Genomic DNA, 18,774 nt, shown 5'->3' on the forward strand with positions numbered 1-18,774 from the left:
TACGAACACAAGCTACAGGATCAAGCTGGATAAAGAAGGATCTTTGACCCCATCAATTAGTACATATATAGGGGTGAAGCAGGGTTGTAACCTTGCTGCAACCCTGTTTAACTTATATTTGTCTGAAATTGCTTCTATATGGTCAACGTGTAATTCTTTTGCGCTTAAAATAGGGGACCTTTGTCTAGATTGGCTAGCGTTCGCTGATGACTTGGTAATGTTTGACGTTACACCCTTTGGGCTTCAACACAAACTAGCTTGTCTTAGTGATTTTTGTGAGAAACGTAATTTACAATTAAACCCTAATAAGTCTCATATCCTGGTATTCTCAAACAGAAGAAAATTGGTAAGATACCAGTGGAAAATAAATGGTAATCTGATTCCACGTGCCTTAGGCATGATTTATTTGGGTTATAACTTGAATAACTCCGACTCATGTGCTAAATGGTATAGAGAAATTTCTATTAAAGCAATGCCCTTGATTGCACAAATGAAACTAATCTACCTAAGAATTTGTAAATATTCTATAATTCCATTATTAGAATTTTATAAACTTAAAGTTGAAGCAATTATCTTATATGGCTTGGACTTGTGTTATGTTGAAATTGGTCCCACATTAAATAAAATACAAGGGAAAATTTGGAAGACGGTTCTACACTTGCCTATGTCACTTCCGAATTCTATCATCATTCATGAAATAGGTCTATCTTCCTTGGCTACCAAACACCTATGGAGAAAGCTTGTGTCTTATGCTAAAATCCTGGAGCCTTTACCAAACTCACTATATGAAGACCTTCTACACATGATAAAAAAAGGCAAACCTGTGTCAGTGGCGATTGAAGGTCAAAGGTGCGATAAAGAGCTTGTAAAAATAGGAATGGTAAGCGACGACCTTATAAATCGTCCTCAGATTGTAAAGCTCAAACTCATACAACTTGATTGGGCAACTAACTCAGATAAAATTGGGGGATATCTTCTATACAAGGAGTATGCAAAATATCGGCATAAACAGTCATGTCTACCAATATATCTGAAATTGTGTCCTTGTCAGAAGATGCGCACTATGTACATGAGATTTAAATTTAATTTAATTCCAACTCTAGAGCGAACTAAAAATTGGCTAAATTGTTCTGTTTTGGTAAATGGGGGTTGCAGATTTTGCGATAACTCGCAAAAAGAAACGCTGAAGCATCTTGTTTTACAATGTGCATATTTTGAAAAATCACGACAAAACAGTCTGTTAAAATATCAAAGCTCAACACCTGTATACCAAAGTGAAATGCTGTGGTCTCAATGTATGTGGGGCTATCGAATGTCATTGATTATTGACTTAACACAGTTGTTGTTTATTATTGAGAAGAGTTTATCGCTTAAAAACTCCTTGTGAAACTGGTGTGGGGAACAAGTCATGTGATCTTCAAGCCAAATCAAAATCAAGTTCAAGTCATATAATTGTTGTCAATTTACTACAAAAGGAGTAGTGTGTATTGATGTAAATGATTATGTCTAAATTCAGGCTTTTTATGTGATTTTAGATTTGATGGTATCGAGTGTTTATAATGATATTTTATGTGCTTTCACTGTTAATAGGTGCTGTTAAGTCATATCAGATTTAAAGACTAAAAGTTATGACAATATACTGGAGTTTTCTGGTATTCTGCTATTTTTAGGTACAATGCACTGAAATGTAGTATTTTAATGTATTGTTCCAAGTTTTGTAATTAAGGAATTAATTTTAGGAAAATGTTGTAAAGATATTGGTATCGAAAAACAACAAATAAAGAAAAAAAAAAAAAAAAAAAGGACACCAATAATTATAGTTGGACGGGTAAGTACAAAAATATACAATGGTTTATGAGGCCTTTACATTTCACACTAAACAAGAAAACCTCTTGACAAATATTGTCGCACACGTACTATAAAACAGATGTATTAATTCACCATTAGAAGATAGAAAGCATGTGATTCAATAACCAGGGTAGAATAGCGAAGTACTCTGATGCATAAAGTTCAGTAGAAAAAAAACTATTTACTTGCATTTAGTAATTTCAGCCTGAAGATGGTTTGGGGCCTGTGCCCTAAAGTCACCAGTTTCAAAGTTGTACTTTTCTGATATGTTTACAATGTGATTAGACACCAGCACTGGTTATGATTCTCAGTTCAAAAAGTGAAGGCAAGTTCAGAACTCTTAATCCCACTATACTTGGATAGGCCTAGGAAGGGATCCTTGACCTGGTTATCACCAACCAAAGTCAAAAAAGAACAAGATAGGGATATAGGACTTATGCCCATGGGGAAAATAAACAGCTATCTTACCTTACCCCCTCCGATTCAGATTGCTCCAGAGGCCCCTGCTGAGCTTCTGGAATCCATTGGGGACAGTCTTCTGTGCTTGGTCTGGCCTTGGAAGGCCTAGGGGTTGTAGGTTCATAAGTCTTTCTGAAGTGGGATTTAGTTTGTCGGTTGCAGTGCTTCAATTTGGGTTCCAGGCACTTTCCAGCTAAACACCCGGGGAAGGAAAGATAGACTTCTGCTCAGCAGGCAACCTCAGGATGCCTATAGGAAGCAAAGAAGACTGCAGTGGGAGTCACTGCGATCAGGCGGCGACAGGCAATCTTCAATGGACGAACAAAGGAGCAGGTTCTACGCAGTATCTGTTGATGCAAGAAGGCTGAAAATATTGGAGCGGTCATCTTGTATTACAAGCCAGAAATCCTCCAACTTCCAAGGATGCACCGGGAACGGTGATGTCTGCAGCATTTGGTCAATCACTGGTTAGTCCAGGACACTTCTGAATGCACGGATCCTCGTGCAGGAGGCAAGACTGGTCGTTTCCACCGGTCCATGGGTCAAAGCACAAATGATGATCAGTCAGAGAAGCAGTGCTTCACCAGGACTTACCTGGTGTAGGTGCTGGTCAGCTGCAGGAGTTCTCTGGCAGTCAGCGGACTGCTCTTCTTCGTAGGGTATTTGTTAAGTAAGATTGTATGCAGTACCCTTTGGGTGCACTAGAACAACCCTGACCTGGAAATAGGAACCAAACCTTTGGTAGAAGTCTGTACTACACAGGTTGGTAGCGTGTTGAGCATCCAGGCATATTGATTGATTTATTTATTTATTGAGCACTTTACACCAATCTCAAGAGGGGTCAATGTGAGCTGTAGGGGAGTTGCACAGAGATTCACAGTGACAAGTATTCAAATAAACTCTTACAAACAAGGTTTCTTGATTAAACAATTAATTTATTTACGTCAGTTTGAATAAGCCTTCTTCAGAAGGGAGCAATATAAAGCAACACACAAATATACTTCAAAATACACACTCTTAGTTTTCTAAATCAGCAAATACCTTTTGGGATGGCCCACAGAGGCTATCTACACCCTCAGGTGACTTCAATCGTTGGGGTGCTGGGGACATTAATATATCACTGTTGCATTTAGATTATTATTGAGAGGAGTGTCAAAGAAGATGTTTCAGAATAAGACAAGTGTTCACACAATTATTCTTAATCAGGTAAGTACTTAACTGACTTTGCATTGTTTTTTATTTTTAACTCCTTCCTAGAAGGTGGGCAAAAACACATAAGCAGAGGAGAGAAGAGGTATTCACAGAGCCAGGCCAGTCAATGTTAAGTTATCAAAAGTCAAGGTGAACTGAAGCACTTCTTGGAGTTAAGTAAAAGTCTTGCACAATGTTTTAGAAATCTTTGTAGCAGAAGTAGAATCAAATGTAGGACCACAAGTTGTTAGGCCTGTGATTAGTAGAAGATGCAAGCAACTCTACAGGAGCAACCAAGACAAGTCTCAACTGAGAACAAGCAAGGTGGCACAACAAGAGGTTAAGTGCTCTTAGACTGTACACTACCTTTAGGTTGAAGAAAAGTGCGATTCCTTTGCAGCTCTGCAGATCCTGGTGTTCTCCAGCATGGGGTCTGGCATGGATTCACATGCTCATGAATATTCCCCGTCAGGCTGGGAATCCTCGGTAAAGAGAATCAGTTTCAGTTTCGTTTCTGAACTGTCTTTCTACTAGTAACCGATCACTGGTCTCTGGGTCATACTGCCCCCAGCCAATGACTGCCCTCTACCTAAGCCCCTCCTCTGGCAGCCACCTTCAGATTTTTACCGCACGTTCAAATGTTGGGAGTCTTCGTGCTTTAGCTCTCGAGCTTTTACTGCGTTTTGCGTTTTTTCGAAGAGTTTACTCTTATGTATTCAGTCAATCGAGCCTCAAGCTCCACCAATTCTATTTCCGATCAACGGGGACCCATTTTCGGAACTTTCTACGCCCCTCTAGGGCATCTTTTCATCGAGTTTCCACTTCTCAGAGGATTCCAGAAGATCTTTGAGACCTACCCCGCATGGTGCCTATACTGCTGTCACAACGACAAATCGCACGTGGAGAAGGTCTGTGTGTTTTGTAAGAACATGTCCGAACGGACAATGAGGGATCGTCGTACTCGACTCGCCAACTGGCTGGAGGGGAAGAGCCCAGCAGCAGGTGAGAAGAGGAAGAAGTCTGAGCAGTCTTCTAAGACCTTTGAGGGTGCTCCGACTACGGGCGCCCAACAAAAGGCAAAGCACCGCGAGTCCGCGGGCACCGTGAGCACGGATTGGTCGGGCTCCTCGGCTGCCAGGCAGGGCGCATGATCACAAACGCCATCAACCACAAGCCAACGCTCTGGCTCGGGGGAAGAGGAAATCGGAGAACCCAGTAAGCTTGGGGAGAAGTCCCGGTCGATCCCGACGGAGACAGCCGAGGGGGAGCGAGGCGGTGACCCTCCCCCCAAGGTGAAGGCTTCAGGCACGCCCAAAGTCGCGAAGGCCCTGATTCACCTGGCTAAGGCCTCGATCGAGGGAGTCGTGGCGGCCCCGGCAAAGCCTGCGGAGGCTATCCTAGTGGGGACGACCTCTGGGCCTAGAGATTCCCTGCCACCGTGGAGGGAATCCTCTTTTCAGCCTATCAATAAGACCCCCGTGAAACCCCGGGCGGAGAAAGAGGGGGGGCGGTGGCCATTACGGACACAGATACCACCTCTGAAATTAGCTGGTTGGCGTTGCAAAGATCCTGGACAAGAAGTTCGAGGAGGTCCGGTCCTACGGGAGGGATCCCGACGAGGCGGACGAAGAAAGCGACGGCGGTGCTGATGAGGAACCGAGGGGCCGTGGAGGGGACGGAGGACCCTACTCAACAACCGTCGCTCCAGTTGCATCCGGTGCCTGTGCCACAAGACAACTCAGGAGCGATCTTGATGGCTATTCAGGCCTTGTGTATGGAGATAAGGACACGGTTGCCCTTAGCCCCAGCGGAGCCTGGACCGTCGTGAAGCCCACTGAGCAAGTGGAGGAGAACTCATCCCCCTCCTCCTTTACAGCCTTCACCTCCTTCCCCCTCTTCCGAGGGATGAGATGTGAACGGAGACGATGGGGACGGTGGTGACGACGGAATGGACCTTCCATTGCCACCCGCTCAGGCCTCCCCTCCCGGCGAAATTGGCTCCTTCCACGCCATGCTCGCAGGGCATCCGAGCTCTTCTTCCTTCTGCTCTTCGGGGCAGAGCTGGTTTCCTCTACCAACGGTGGGAGGCCAAGAGGAAGACTGTCTGCTCAGTCCCGCTACTGGACCACATCTGGGACGAGGGGCTGGTGCTCCTGAAGAGCCCGTCCATGGCTCCTGCTAAGAGGGACCGGTACGAGAAGTAGTACCGGGTCCCAGACTCTGCCCCCATGTGCCTCAGGGCACAGCTGTCCCCGGATTCAGTCGTCTCCGCGGCGGCCAAGAGGAAAACGGCAGTGGCGATGACTTCAACTTCCCCGCCGGATGGCGAGGGGAAGAAACTGGACACCATGGGACGGCGGGTCATCTCGTTGGCGGCGACGACTATTAAAGTGGCCAAAGCCCTCGGGATTGTGGCACGCTACGACAGGGAGCTGTGGTTTAAGATCGCTCCCCTGCTGGACTTCCTCCCAGACAAGAGGGCTAAGGCCCTGGAAATCCTACAGGAAGGCGAGGTGGCTTCGGACCACGTCATTACAGTGGCCACGGACATCGCTGACACCGGCTTTCGCCAGATGGGCAACGGCGTTTGCCTTTGTCAGCGCGGCTGGCTCAAGGCCACTGACTTCCGCCAGGACGTGCAGACAAGGGTTCTGGACATGCCCTTCGATGGGAACAACCTGTTGGGCAAGACAGTGGACGAGTCACTGCAGGCCATCAAGGCAGACACCAAGACGGCTCGGGCCTTGGATGTTCTTCTACGACGACGGTTGTCCTTTTGGAGCTCCGGAGGCAAGCAAGGTCCCTCCAAAGTATTCGGCGGTGGTTCCTCGTCGTACCGCCAAGCGGCCCGCTCCTCGTCGCAGGAAGTGTACAGAGGACGCAGCAAGACAGGACGATCTTGTCATCGCCAAGGAGGCCAAGGCGGCAAGACCACGGCCAAGCAGGACTGAACCGGCCATGGCGTAGGGCCCCCACCCAAGCACCCCGGTGAGAGGCCACCTGGCGAAATTAGTCAGCGTGTGGGAGTCCATCTCCACCGACCGTTTGTTGCTAGATGCCCTGGCCCGCGGGCACACCCTAGAATTTCAGAGAAGGTGTCCCCGTATACCACCCGTGGCCAGGAAGGAAAACCACATCCCACAACTACTTCTGGAGATACGAGCGATGCTAAGGAAGGGAGCCATAGATCTCGTCCCAAAAAGGCTCCGGAGTGTACTTGCGGTACTTCCTCGTCCAGAAGAAGACCGGCGGTGGGCGACCCATTTTGGACCTTCGTCGTCTAAACAAGTACATCAAGTCTTCGAAATTCCGGATGGTCACCCTCTAGCACCTGCTGGGACAGCTGGAGGGAGGCGATTTCCTATCGTCGCTGGACTTGGAGGATGCCTACTTCCACATCCCCATTCTAAAGGGACATCGCAAATTCCTACGATTCGTGGTCCAGGGGCGGCACTACCAGTTCAAAGCCCTTACCTTCGGATTGAAGTCGGCCCCCAGGGTATTCACAAAGTGCCTGGCACCAGTGGCGGCACAGCTGCGCTTGCAGGGAATTCACGTCTACCCATACCTGGACAACTGGCTCATCCGAGCAAAGTCAAGAGAACTCGCTGTCGATCACACAGCAAAGACCGTCCAACTGCTCACGGATCTGCGATTCTCGATCAACTTCGCGAAATCCCACTTGATACAGTCGCAAGTCGCCCTGTTCCTGGGAGCCAGACCTGACGCAGTGGCACTATTGGCCTCCCCGTCGAAGGACAAAGGCCATCCTGGGCAAGGTACAACGGCTGTTGACCATGGAGGTGGCTATGGTGAGGTCCATCAAGTCCCTACTCGGCATGATGTCATTGTGCATCTACCTCGTGCGCCTATGCAGGCTGCGGATGTGACCACTGCAGGAGTTCCTCGATGCCCGTTGGATGCAAGTGGAGGGCAGTTTCGAGGACAGGATCTCACTCAACGAGGCTTTCTGCCAAGCGATCAGGTGGTGGGGCACCCGCGCGCATCTAGCGGCGGGCATGGACTTCCAGACCCCGGCACATTGGTGACGACGGACGCCTCCCTGGAGGGATGGGGAGCGCACACCGGAGATCTCCACGCAAGTGTCCTTTGGCTCCCGGAGAAGAGGTCTCTGCACATCAATGTCCTGGAGTTCCGAGCCGTGTTCTGGGCCCTCAGGTCGTTCATTCCGTCCCTCAAGGGCAAGGTGGTAAGGATCTTCACCGACAACACCACCACGATGTTCTACATCCGGAAGCAGGGGGGCACCAGATTCGCAGCCCCATCCAAGGAAGCATAGGATCTGTGGCACTGGGCCGTCGCCCAAGGTATGTTTCTGGTACCCTTCCATCTGGCAGGAATAAAGAACACCATTGCCGACTCACTCAGCAGGGAGCTGCGCTCGTGCCACGAGTGGGAGCTGCGGCAGGATCAAGTGGATCTCCTATTCCGACGATGGGGCAATCCCCAGATCGACCTATTTGCGACGGCGACGAACGCCAAGTGCCGGTGTTTCGCCAGCAGGTTTCCCTCAGCCAGGGATCATGAGAGATGCCTTATCATTCCCCTGGGACGGCCTATTCCTGTATGCGTTCCCGCCGTTACTGCTGCGACTCAGTCAACTCAGACGGTCCCGGTGCATGATGATCCTCGTTGCACCGGCGTGGCCGAGACAGATTTGGTTCCTGGACCTTCTGGGCATGTCAGTGACCCCCTGCCTCCCCCCCCCACCCCTCCCCAGACAAACTGCCGACAGACGCGGATCTTCTCACCAGAGGAGGCGCCATCCTCCACCACAACCTGGGGTCGCTGAACCTGCAGGCCTGGCTCCTACAGCACTAGAGTTCGGAGGGTACGATATTCCGGCAGACTGCAGGTAGGTGCTTGCAAAGGCCAGGGCGTCCTCGACTCAAGTGCTATGGACACAAATGGAAGAGGTTCTCTGTATGGTCCCGTGCACAGAAGATTAACCCTCTGCGGATTACGGCCCCTCAAGTGCTGCCGTACTTGCTATCGCTGGCCAAGGCGGGGCTGGCCCACGCCTCCAAGATCCATCTGGCGGCTATCTCCCGCTACACCAGAACTCTGGGGTGCTCGTCGCTATGGTACCATCGCCTGTTGAAGGAGTTCATGAAAGGACCTTTCCGATCGTTCCCGCCGGTGAAGGCCCCGGCGTGGGAGCTCAACGTGGTGCTGACCAGGCTCATGGGGCCGCCATTCGAGCCGCTGCATTCGGAACCGTTGAAGTTCCTGTCGTGGAAGACAGCGTTTCTGGTGGCCATCACCTCCGCACGACGAGTGGCAGAGATCCAGGCACTCTCCTGTAAATCTCCATACCTGACATTCCACGAGACGAGGGTGGTGCCGAGTACGCCCCCCCTCCTTCATGCCCAAAGTGCAGTCGCACTTCCATCTCAACGAGCCCTGGGTGTTACCTGTTTTCTTCCCGTCGCCTTTGTCGCCGGCTTAGAGGACTTTGCACTTGCTGGATGTAGCTAGAAGCCTGAAGTTCTACGTGGACCGCACCAAGAGCCTTTGGAAGACATCACAACTGTTTGTAAACTTTGGACCTGTGAACCAAGGGAAGGCCCTTTCGAAGGCTTCCTTTTCCAGATGGCTCTCCGGCTGCATCATGCACTGTCACCGGTTGGCAAACCGACCGTTGCCCGGCCGTCCGAGAGCCCATTCGACCAGAGCGATCGCTGCTACCACGGCTTTCTTGTCTGGTGTGCCCCTGCTGGACATCTGCAGGGCTGCTACGTGGAGGTCGACGCACACCTTCACGAGATTCTACTGCGTCGACCAGGATTCCAGGGTCGGCCAAGCAGTGGTCCGCAACCCGTTCTCCTGAAAGTGGGCCTGGTGAGGAGGTAAGAGATGCTTAATGTTGAGTTGATGTAATGCTTAATGTTGAGTCTTGCCACCTCCCGTGGTTGTGCATTTGTGTACTGCTATGTATTCTTGTATTCATGAGCATGTGAATTCATGCCAGACCCCATGCTGGAGAAGGAACAAGTTACTTACCTGTAACTGTTGTTCTCCGGCATGGGTCTGGCATGGATTCACATGTGAACCCTCCCTCCAACCCCTCTGCGGCTCTTCTCTTGGTCCTACTGCCACTTTACGTGCTACCAAATCTGAAGATGGCTGCCAGAGGAGGGGCTTAGGTAGAGGGCAGTCATTGGCTGGGGGCAGTATCTTGCATTAGATCTGTGGATGTACAGACTGGATAGAACTATTGATCACTACTTTGCGTAAGCATTTAGATTGCTTTGTGTATTCATTATGTAAGAGAAAAGAAAGACTAAGCAGAATGGATTGCATAGCAGGCAAAGAACTGGTCAAACTAGGTAGAATATTGTAGTTTGTGGTCATCTCACTTTTAGGGTACCTGGTATAAAGCAACAGGGTGATAATATAGAATCGCACTGAGTATTGGTTCAGTCATGGGTTGAGTACCAGTTGCAAGATGTATGCAGCCTGCAGGTTACATAACTGGGTTTGCCATCAAAGGCATTTCATCATGTGATCATGTACATTTTCAGACGTTCACTAGTCAACATGATGCATATTCCCCAACAAAATGAAATGTAGTTGACACTATAAAATTCAGATACACTAACATAAACTTTAGTCTAAAGCATGGAGATGATGCAGTGTTTTACAGTTTTGATACTGTAATTATACATTATGTAACAACTTACATTTTAGGAATGGAATTGCATGACTGTCTTTTTAAAAGGTATAAAGTTGACACATACTGGTATTTGCCAAGACAGGATAGACAGCTTAATAAAAGTATAATCCCGATTACTACTGGTTTGCAATTATTATATGAAACAAATTCTTGCCTAGCACTCCTACACATGCCTTTGGCACTTAAGAGTGGAGTAGAGAATTACTGCTGCACTTTCCCTCCATTAGCACTTAAAGTGACCAGTGAAAAGAGGGTCAAGAGAGCACCGAGGCCAAGAGGACTGCAGGGCAAGCTGTGCTTTCATTGAAGAGGGCAACTTAAATAGCTAACTTTGATACACAAGTGTTCATTTGATAGCAAACCTTCAGAATTGCATAGCAAATTGCTATGCAACACTGCTTATTTTATGCCTTGCATTTGGCAGGCATTTCCTCTTAGCATAATAGGGTGGCCTAAGATGTACTCTAGGGTCAGCGGTAGTTAGGCAGTCACATTTAGCGGGATATACGGTGTAATCATAATATACCACAAAAAGACTGTTTTGCTAGCTAGTGAGTGCTAAAGAGCAAATACGCAATGCAATCATAGGTACAACATATAAGGTGGAAACGTTTGACTGTCTGAACAAGCCTTGGCGAAAATTACCCACGGCAAAGCATATAGTGATGCAAGAGAAGAATGTGGCACATCGGTAAAGGACAGTAATTAGTGGGTGGTTTACAGTAGAGGCAAAACAAATACTGACATTGAATGCACATGAGTTTTTTACATGATTGTTACGCGCCTAGGCAGGCTTGCGTGCAACTCATGCAATGATGAGCAGTACATAATCGGGCCATTACTGTCGCCTCGTAATGAAAACGGTCAATATGGCGTTAGTGTCAGGGTAATGCGGTTTTACCACGTCGCGTGTGTAGCACCGGCGAAGTTCAGCATCCTGAAATTGAGCATCAGGGGTTGTAAATAGTACATGGGTATGGCGGTTGGGAAGTGTGGCACAGAATAGTGGGGGGGAGTCATTTTTGGGCAAGGTTCCTGGCGTGGACATAAGGCAGTCACGGACAGGCACAGACAGGTGGGGCCTTGATCTGAGGGCCTTAATCGTGTGGGGCCGGCTTCCTCCTCCAGTCAGACATGAATGTCCAAGTAGCCTCTCTAACAAAGGTTGCTAGGCAACCAGCATAAACACAAAACGGTGATCGGGCGGCGGCCATTTTAGGATTTGGGGCCACGGAGTGCAAGCTCCACGTGGGGGAAAGGTGCTGCAAATCTCACAGCCGCCTAGTAAATAAAGGCAAAATGCAGCGATACCATCTGGATACTGGTATCAATGGCAACGCTCGTGTCGGCTCCTCGGTGTAGGAGGGTGTGGGAGGAGCATGCTTAGCGCTGCCCTGCAGCTCAGATGCTGCTTTTGCAGTAAGCTGCTCCTGCAGCTGTGGGGCTCCCCGGGGTTACTTAGTATCTTCTTTATCTACCTTCCCATGAAACATTTGTTACCCTTTCTACAATTAATGGCTGGTGGCATTGATTTATTTATTCCTACCATTGTGTTTTTACTGCAGGCTGAATCCTCAGCTGCAGTATTGCACCCATGGGAGCCCATTTTGTCAAAATGCCCTGGTCTTTTTTTGCCATTTCTTATTGGAAAGGTCCTTCTTGACATTTACTCTGCGTGCCAAACCAGGTTTTGTCCCTTTGTTCCTTTTCTTTGGCCGCCTCTTGCTCCAGCATGCTGGCAGGGCACGAAGCGAAGGAGGTTCCCGAAACTCCCTGTGCTTAGTCTCCTTGGTTACAGGAATGCACCCAAAGGTGATTGGCTGACAGACTGTCCTTGGTGGACAGCCACCCTGCTGTGTTAGTGACAGCTAGGCTGCAAATGAATGGGAGAAACTTGTATAAAAGGCCAGGTCTTTTGCACTGCATGAAGTAACCGAAGACAAAGCTTGCTGTAACCTCCTGGACCGTTGGTTTGCCCAGTAAAGCCCTGTTGTATTGCTGAAGCTCCGAATTTCTAATCGACTAGAGAATCCCTGCAAGGACGACTTCTACCCTTGGGTTGGTGGGACCAATCGGCCCCAAGACGAACTCAACTCTCTGCTGGTTGTACTTCATTGCTGCTGCAGGAACAGAGTGCTAGGGGACAGGAACACCAGAATTGAGTGCATCACCTTTAAGCTGTAGCCGAGTTCCAGGAAGATCCTCCGGACTTCCTCGAAGCAGGACTGAAGAAGCCTGAGCCACCTCAACGGAGTGCTGGACCCCAGAAGCAAGGAAAGTCCACAAGGTGTCTAAGAATCACGGCAGTGCTGTTTGCGAGTAGCTGAAACCGCAAAGTGCCACTGATCTGAATTGCACCCATTGCTGCTGCCGACCTTCGAATCGTAGTGCAGGAGTCCCCAGATGACCTCCCTCTTGTACCCACGACTGAGGCCCAGGAACAGAAGCCAGCTGGAACCTTTTTTCTTCCGACTCAAGGTACTGTGAAACTAGGGGTACTTGCTTCTTGTGTGTAGCTTGCTTTCTCTCACTGGAGACTTGCCTTTGCTGCCCTTTGCAGAGTCGCTTGCATCTTTGCTTCTCAAAAGCCTCCCAGCTTGTGGCCCAACCGTGATTCTTTATACAACAAAACTCTTTAACATTGTGCAAGACTTTTGTGCTAATCTTCAAGAAGTGCCTCAGCTCCCCTAGAATTTGCTCAATTGACATTGGTTGTCTGGGCTCCCTGAAGACTTGTCTTACCCTCTGACTTTGTGTTAATCTGTCCCTCAAAAAAGTCATACATACTCTACTTGTATAGCTGGGAAAGGGTTAACCTTCATTGTATTGGGGGGAGTCTAAAGTGCTTACATGTTTGAGAAACTTGTTAACCATTGTTTCCTTCCCTAACCTTTTCCTTTTTGCCACAACTTCAGTATTACCATTTAAGGGTGAAAGGTGATATATTAATTTCCAGTGTCCTAACTATTGAAGTCACTGAGTGTAGGAATATCTCTGTGCCATCCCAAAAGGGTATCTACTTACTTTATTGAACTGAAGGAGTGTATTTTAAGTGTTACATATTGCTCCCTTCTAAAGAAGGCTTATTTTAAAACTGACAAATTAATAAATCATTATTTTATCAAGAAACCTTGAGTAGAAGTGTTATTTGAATACTTGTCACTGTGAAACTATGTTGCTCACATTGACCCCTCTTGAGATGAGCCTGATTGTTCAGTCACTCTACCAACTTGTGTAGTACATGCGTATAACAAAGGTTGGGTTGCCTATTGCCAAGAGGACGAGGCTGGTGTAGTCTCCCACAGCGTTACTACATACAATTTTGCCTAACAGGAGTGAGGGTTCCACTTCGACGCACTTCCTAAAGAGAGCCTGGGACCGCCATCCAATGATCAAGGAGATGGACTGTAGCCCCAGTTTGTTTCTTATAGCTACGATTGGCAGTAATTTGGGGAGATTTAATACCCGCTTCCAGTGTAGGCCCTCAAGAACTGCGTAGGGATATTCATGGTAGTCTTTGCTCCATAGGGCAAAATTGGAATCACCTTCTGTTATAGAAGGTTAGGATTGGGAGCAATTAACATTTCCCGTATCTATGTATCATAAGGGCCTGTGTTGCCAACCTTTGGCATTTCATTCTTAGCTTTGACATCCACTGCATTTCGATAGAGCTCAAGATAATGGGGATCCCCAAGTAAGTCATTGCCTTAACACATTCTATGGGCTCGTTCAGAAAGTTATTTATGATGCAAGCTAGACTTGTAACCAGTGTTGATCTAATTAGGTGATTCTGTAACTGAAGAACACTGTATATTCTGACCAATAGAGTAAAAAATCTAACTACTGTGGTTTTACTGCCCAAGAATAGTGTTCTAGGTTTGAGTTGCCTTGAACTGCAGATTGCTATTTTTAATACGGTTATACTTTGGTTTGTATACCATAAGTATTGGATTGGTTTTTATAATGTTTTATATGATATGCTATAGTACTTGCCCAATTTTTATCTTGGCCTACTTATATTTAAATAAACCCTTTATTTTTTCAATACATGGTATTTCAGTGTTTCTTTGGACTTTATTTATGCTACAATTTCTTTGTACCAAGCTACAGCCCTCTCTCCCTCCTAAAAATAAGCCAGACTGATCTGTCTATGCCACCACATGTTCTCAGGTGGTACAGCCTTATACTAAGAGTGGATTTTGTATTGCCTGAGATCTGGTTTTATGACCCCCTTAGTTGGACTTCAGAAAAACTGTCCCAACATGAAGTAAAGAAGATACAAACATTGTGAAGAAAGCTATCCAGCTTATGGGAACCTGACAAACCAGAGTGTACAAATGCCCTATGAAGGGGGATTGAGAAAGAAAGATGGACACTTTGAATTGAAACTGAGAAAACAGAAGTCGCCGAACTCTGAAAAGACTGGGTGAACAGCTGCCCTATCTGAGATATTTTGTATATAAGAAAATTACCTTTACGAGGATCACAGGACTTTGGGGAGAACCCAGCACCTCGAAGGAAGAAGTGCTTTGGATGTCTGCAGGAATCGAAATGTTAACGACAAGAATTTCTTTGGAAATGGGAAAAACTGAAACCCTAACTCGATACAAAGACGGGGAAGAATATCCTGTTCCAAAAAAGGAACTTTTGAAACCCTGAACAAACCAAATATAAATTGGGCCAGGCAGACTCCCTTGTGGGGCTATTGTGCCAAGCCTCCCTTTTCCATTTTAGTTAGATGGATTGGGACTGTTTACTTTAACGTACACCCTTAGTTTTGGTTTCATTACGTAGGGAACTCACCTCATAGAAATAGGACAAGTTAGGAGTTTTGCTTTTAATTTGAATACAACCCTTGAAACGGGTCACTAACTCGTCTACTTCTTCTGGTTCACCACAGCACATAAAACCTTAACCAAAAATCCCAAGTATAAAAGGCTAGGCTGATGCAAAAGTATCCCCATTGCACTGAATTGTAAGATGCTGTGTGCTTTCTTAAAACGTTACAAAGTAAAAGACAAAAAGGGAAACACTTTCCCAGTTCTGATAGTGTGAAGTACTGATCAGTTTCCCTACAACAAATGAGCAAAAGGCAAGTGAAGCTGAAGGCTTTACTTCCCCTCAAGTAGTAAGAAATTGTTGAAGCAAAATTGTTAAAGCAAAAAGATTTGGGGTCCACAGAAACTTTGGCAAAAGAGATCTTTCCTGAAAGCAGGAAGAATGCCAAAGAAAAATTTGTCTAGGGCAGGCTAACATCTTGTGGCACAGTAGAGTGCTAGCCATTCAGTATCCATTTGTGATGTGTACAAAAGTGCACAAGTAAAAAGTTCAAAACAGTCGTAAAACATCCACTGCTACCAGCCCATCCTGGACATATTATATTCGTAACCCAAAAGAGAGGATACTTTGGATCCTTAAATCTTTTTCTATCAGATTGAATACTAAGCAAACATAAAGGGTGTCCCCTCTATAGAGTATATGGGAGGACAGCAGCAAAAATAAAATCTTTCCTAACGGAGTGTATCCTATTTGGAGTGAACAAACTATGAATGTGCGCATGTTTTTGGAGAACATTTCTTTCCTTAGTAGTGTACCTGGAGGCACCCTATTTAATAAATACCAGTCTTTGCTGTTGTTGGATTTACTTCATATCAAACCTAATCTTCCTGACTCTAAGGGCCTGATTCACAGATTGTTTTCCAATGTGATTGTGCCATTATAAACTGATTCTGTGAATCAGGCCTCAAGTCTTGCTGTTCAGCCATATTAGCATTGAGATTTTAGGTAGTCACTAGTGTAAACTTTCTGCACCAAGTAGGTTGTGAAAAGCTTTCTTGACAACGATCCAACCACATAAGCAAAAACATACCCAAAATGTAGTCTGTATGTGATATAATGGGGGAACTCCAATTTTCTAACCTTGTAGTTGACCCTTTAATATAGATGTCTGTGTAGAATCGCCAAACCCAAAGCTGCCACTCCAACTACCTGACATCACATAATGGCTAAGCCTCCCTTGCAAATCTCTCTCCTCATCTGTGCTCTTCAGCTCATTTCTGTCTTTGTTTTATTCTGCAGAGGTAATGATGAAGCTTTCACAGTGTTACTCCTGCCTGCTGGACTCTATGAATGCAGAAATCCGTATCCGCTGGTTACAGATTGTTGTCCGCAACAACTATTTTCCAGATCTTTATAAGGTTCGCCGCTTTCTTGAGAGCCAGGTAAGTATGTTTTGGTGCCGGGAACCAGGGTAGTTGCAGGTATTGAGTAATAGAACTGTGAATTTACAGACTGCCTTGGCCATCTGATTTGAGACTGCGGGCATGGGTGCTGATTCTGTTTAGGGCTCAGTTCGTATTTTGGTGCCACTTAAGGCAGTTGCCTAAGGCCGACATAAAGGCAGACGAGGACCAGCTTGCGTCATAGTGGCAGGTAATACTAGCCTAGTAAGTTTCCCAGCCTTGCCAAGTAGGGATCTATCAGATTATTACAAGACCTTCACATTCCTGTTGCTCTTTCACTGATGTCAATGGAGAAGCTTCAAAATTGTGTGGGCTATATGCCTTCGGCTCAGGAACAAACTAACTGCAGAGTCCTAAAGCATTTGCATGTTCTCTCCGATATTGTATGTTCCATGGATCTTTACATGTGGCGCAGACTCTTTGGGGACTTTTTTTTTTAAAGTCACAAGGGCATAGCTATCCTTATGGCTATGGGGTCTTCCCTATCTGATCCTATCACTATCGTAACAAAATAAAGGCAGGAGAATGACTGTCTTTTCCTCTACTCCGTGCTTCCAGCACTTGTCGTCTTGGTGTGTTTTCTTCCTTGGCAATTCTCTTTATTAGTTCAGATAATTTCTTTCTCACATTGGACAATTTGTATTCCACTTTAGGCAAGTCTTTGCTTTGTTCAACTTGTTTGGTTGGAGAGGCTAGGTGGACCTTTAACTCCTGATATTCTGTTCTTTTACTCAAGGTATTCACATACATTAAGTTTGTGCTTATTTCACTTTCATTCACTCCCTCTTTGGGAACGTTATTCTTTACTAATTTGTATTAAGAGTTCACTTTTAATAAACTTGTTATATTTTTACTTTCATCCCCTCCAGGGAACAGTCTAGTTCTTTTCCCCCCAAATTAACACCGCTCACATTTAACTATGATAATTCACTTGTATTCAACTCTTCTTCAATGAGTTTTATTGGTTTTGTGTTTGTTTCATCCCTGTTCCAATATAGTAACTCTTCTTTCTTAATTGTACTGAGACAAGTTATTCGTTCTGTATACTCTGTTATTCTTCCCATACCTCCCCGGTCCTCCGTTACCTTGCTTCTTAGAAAATGGTCCTGGGACTCGTGCTTCTTCTGGTTTCCTCTGCATCTTACCAGGGAGCCCCATCACTTGTAGAGGCTTCCCACGGATGGTCTTGGTGTTGCTGCACGGACCAGCAGCCCACCCGAATTCTCTCAAGGTCACTCCACCAACAATTCTTCTCCTCTCCGGCTCTCGGGTGTGCTGACAGTTCAGCGTTGTTCGCTTGCTTCCCACCAAGTTTGGAATTTGTGGGTTCTGCTTCCCGCAATGGCTCTGCCTTTTCCCAGGCTTAGGTCCACAGCGAACTTCCCCTGTATCAAGAGACACTGTTTGCTCTCTCTCTGCGTTCTCTACATGAGTGCTCTTTCCAATCCACTTCTATCAGTGGTTTGGTTACATTTCCTTAAAGAGACATTTTCTCTTTCTCCTGAAGAATAGCATCCCTCAGCCTCTTTCTCGGCCATGTCTTGATACTTGAGCAGTTTTGGTAGTCCCATGTATGCTGGAGGGTTTGGGAGGGGGCTCCCCCTTGGGGAGAAGGGACGAATTCCCTTTGATTCATCACACAGTGTAGATTTCAAAAACCTATAAGCACTTAACAATTTTGCAATTCATTGTGTCCGCATGATTAGCCTTTGAATCTTTCTATTGCCATTGCATTATCCATATATCACTCTTTCTACAGCCTCCTGTACTCCAATTCCCATGCCCTAAATGGAGGGCCAATGGAGACTGTCTAGTTCTATCCATTGTCCTTGAAGTCTAGTAACTTCTACATGTCATCCAATGGGATCAAGCAACTCTACTGTGGGTTGTTCGCTTCGTGCTCATTTAGGTTTAATTCCTGCATCACCTTTTGGCTTATTTTGTTCTGATTCCGGTCCGCCTGAGGGTATATTTTTCATTGTTGTCCTGTTAATTAAGTGGTCATTGTAGATATTTTGTTTCAGGGTCTGCAGTTGTAGGATGCTGTTGGGGAAAATCTACACTTTAATACAAAATAAGAGTATCTACAAGTTCAAATAACTATTGCATGTATAAAACGGTAATGGCCCCTAGATGGACCATGCTCACTCCTAAGCTAAATGTATGCCCACTGTCATTTAGTAGACCCAATAAACATAAGACTAAGGGATAGTGAATGCCAGTCAATAAAAAAAAAACATACATTTACCCAGTCATAATCGGGACCCAAAATGCCACACCTAGACAGTGCTGCATATTCCCATCACCTCTTTAACACAATTGAACCTCAAGTACCAG

The 18,774-nt window shown here is 46.3% G+C and overlaps 1 protein-coding gene across 1 annotated transcript in view; it reads left to right on the forward strand.

Moving 5' to 3' along the window:
• RNPEPL1 (arginyl aminopeptidase like 1) overlaps nucleotides 1-18,774 on the forward strand; it is a 422,807-nt gene that overhangs the window by 395,273 nt on the left and 8,760 nt on the right. The window contains exon 10 of the mRNA XM_069618841.1: nucleotides 16,274-16,416. Within this exon, the coding sequence (XP_069474942.1) occupies nucleotides 16,274-16,416 (143 nt within the window). The remainder of the gene's footprint in view (nucleotides 1-16,273; nucleotides 16,417-18,774) is intronic.

The sequence above is a fragment of the Ambystoma mexicanum genome, chromosome 10 (assembly GCF_040938575.1).
Source record: "Ambystoma mexicanum isolate Mex_15411 chromosome 10, UKY_AmexF1_1, whole genome shotgun sequence".
Taxonomy (NCBI): domain Eukaryota; kingdom Metazoa; phylum Chordata; class Amphibia; order Caudata; family Ambystomatidae; genus Ambystoma; species Ambystoma mexicanum.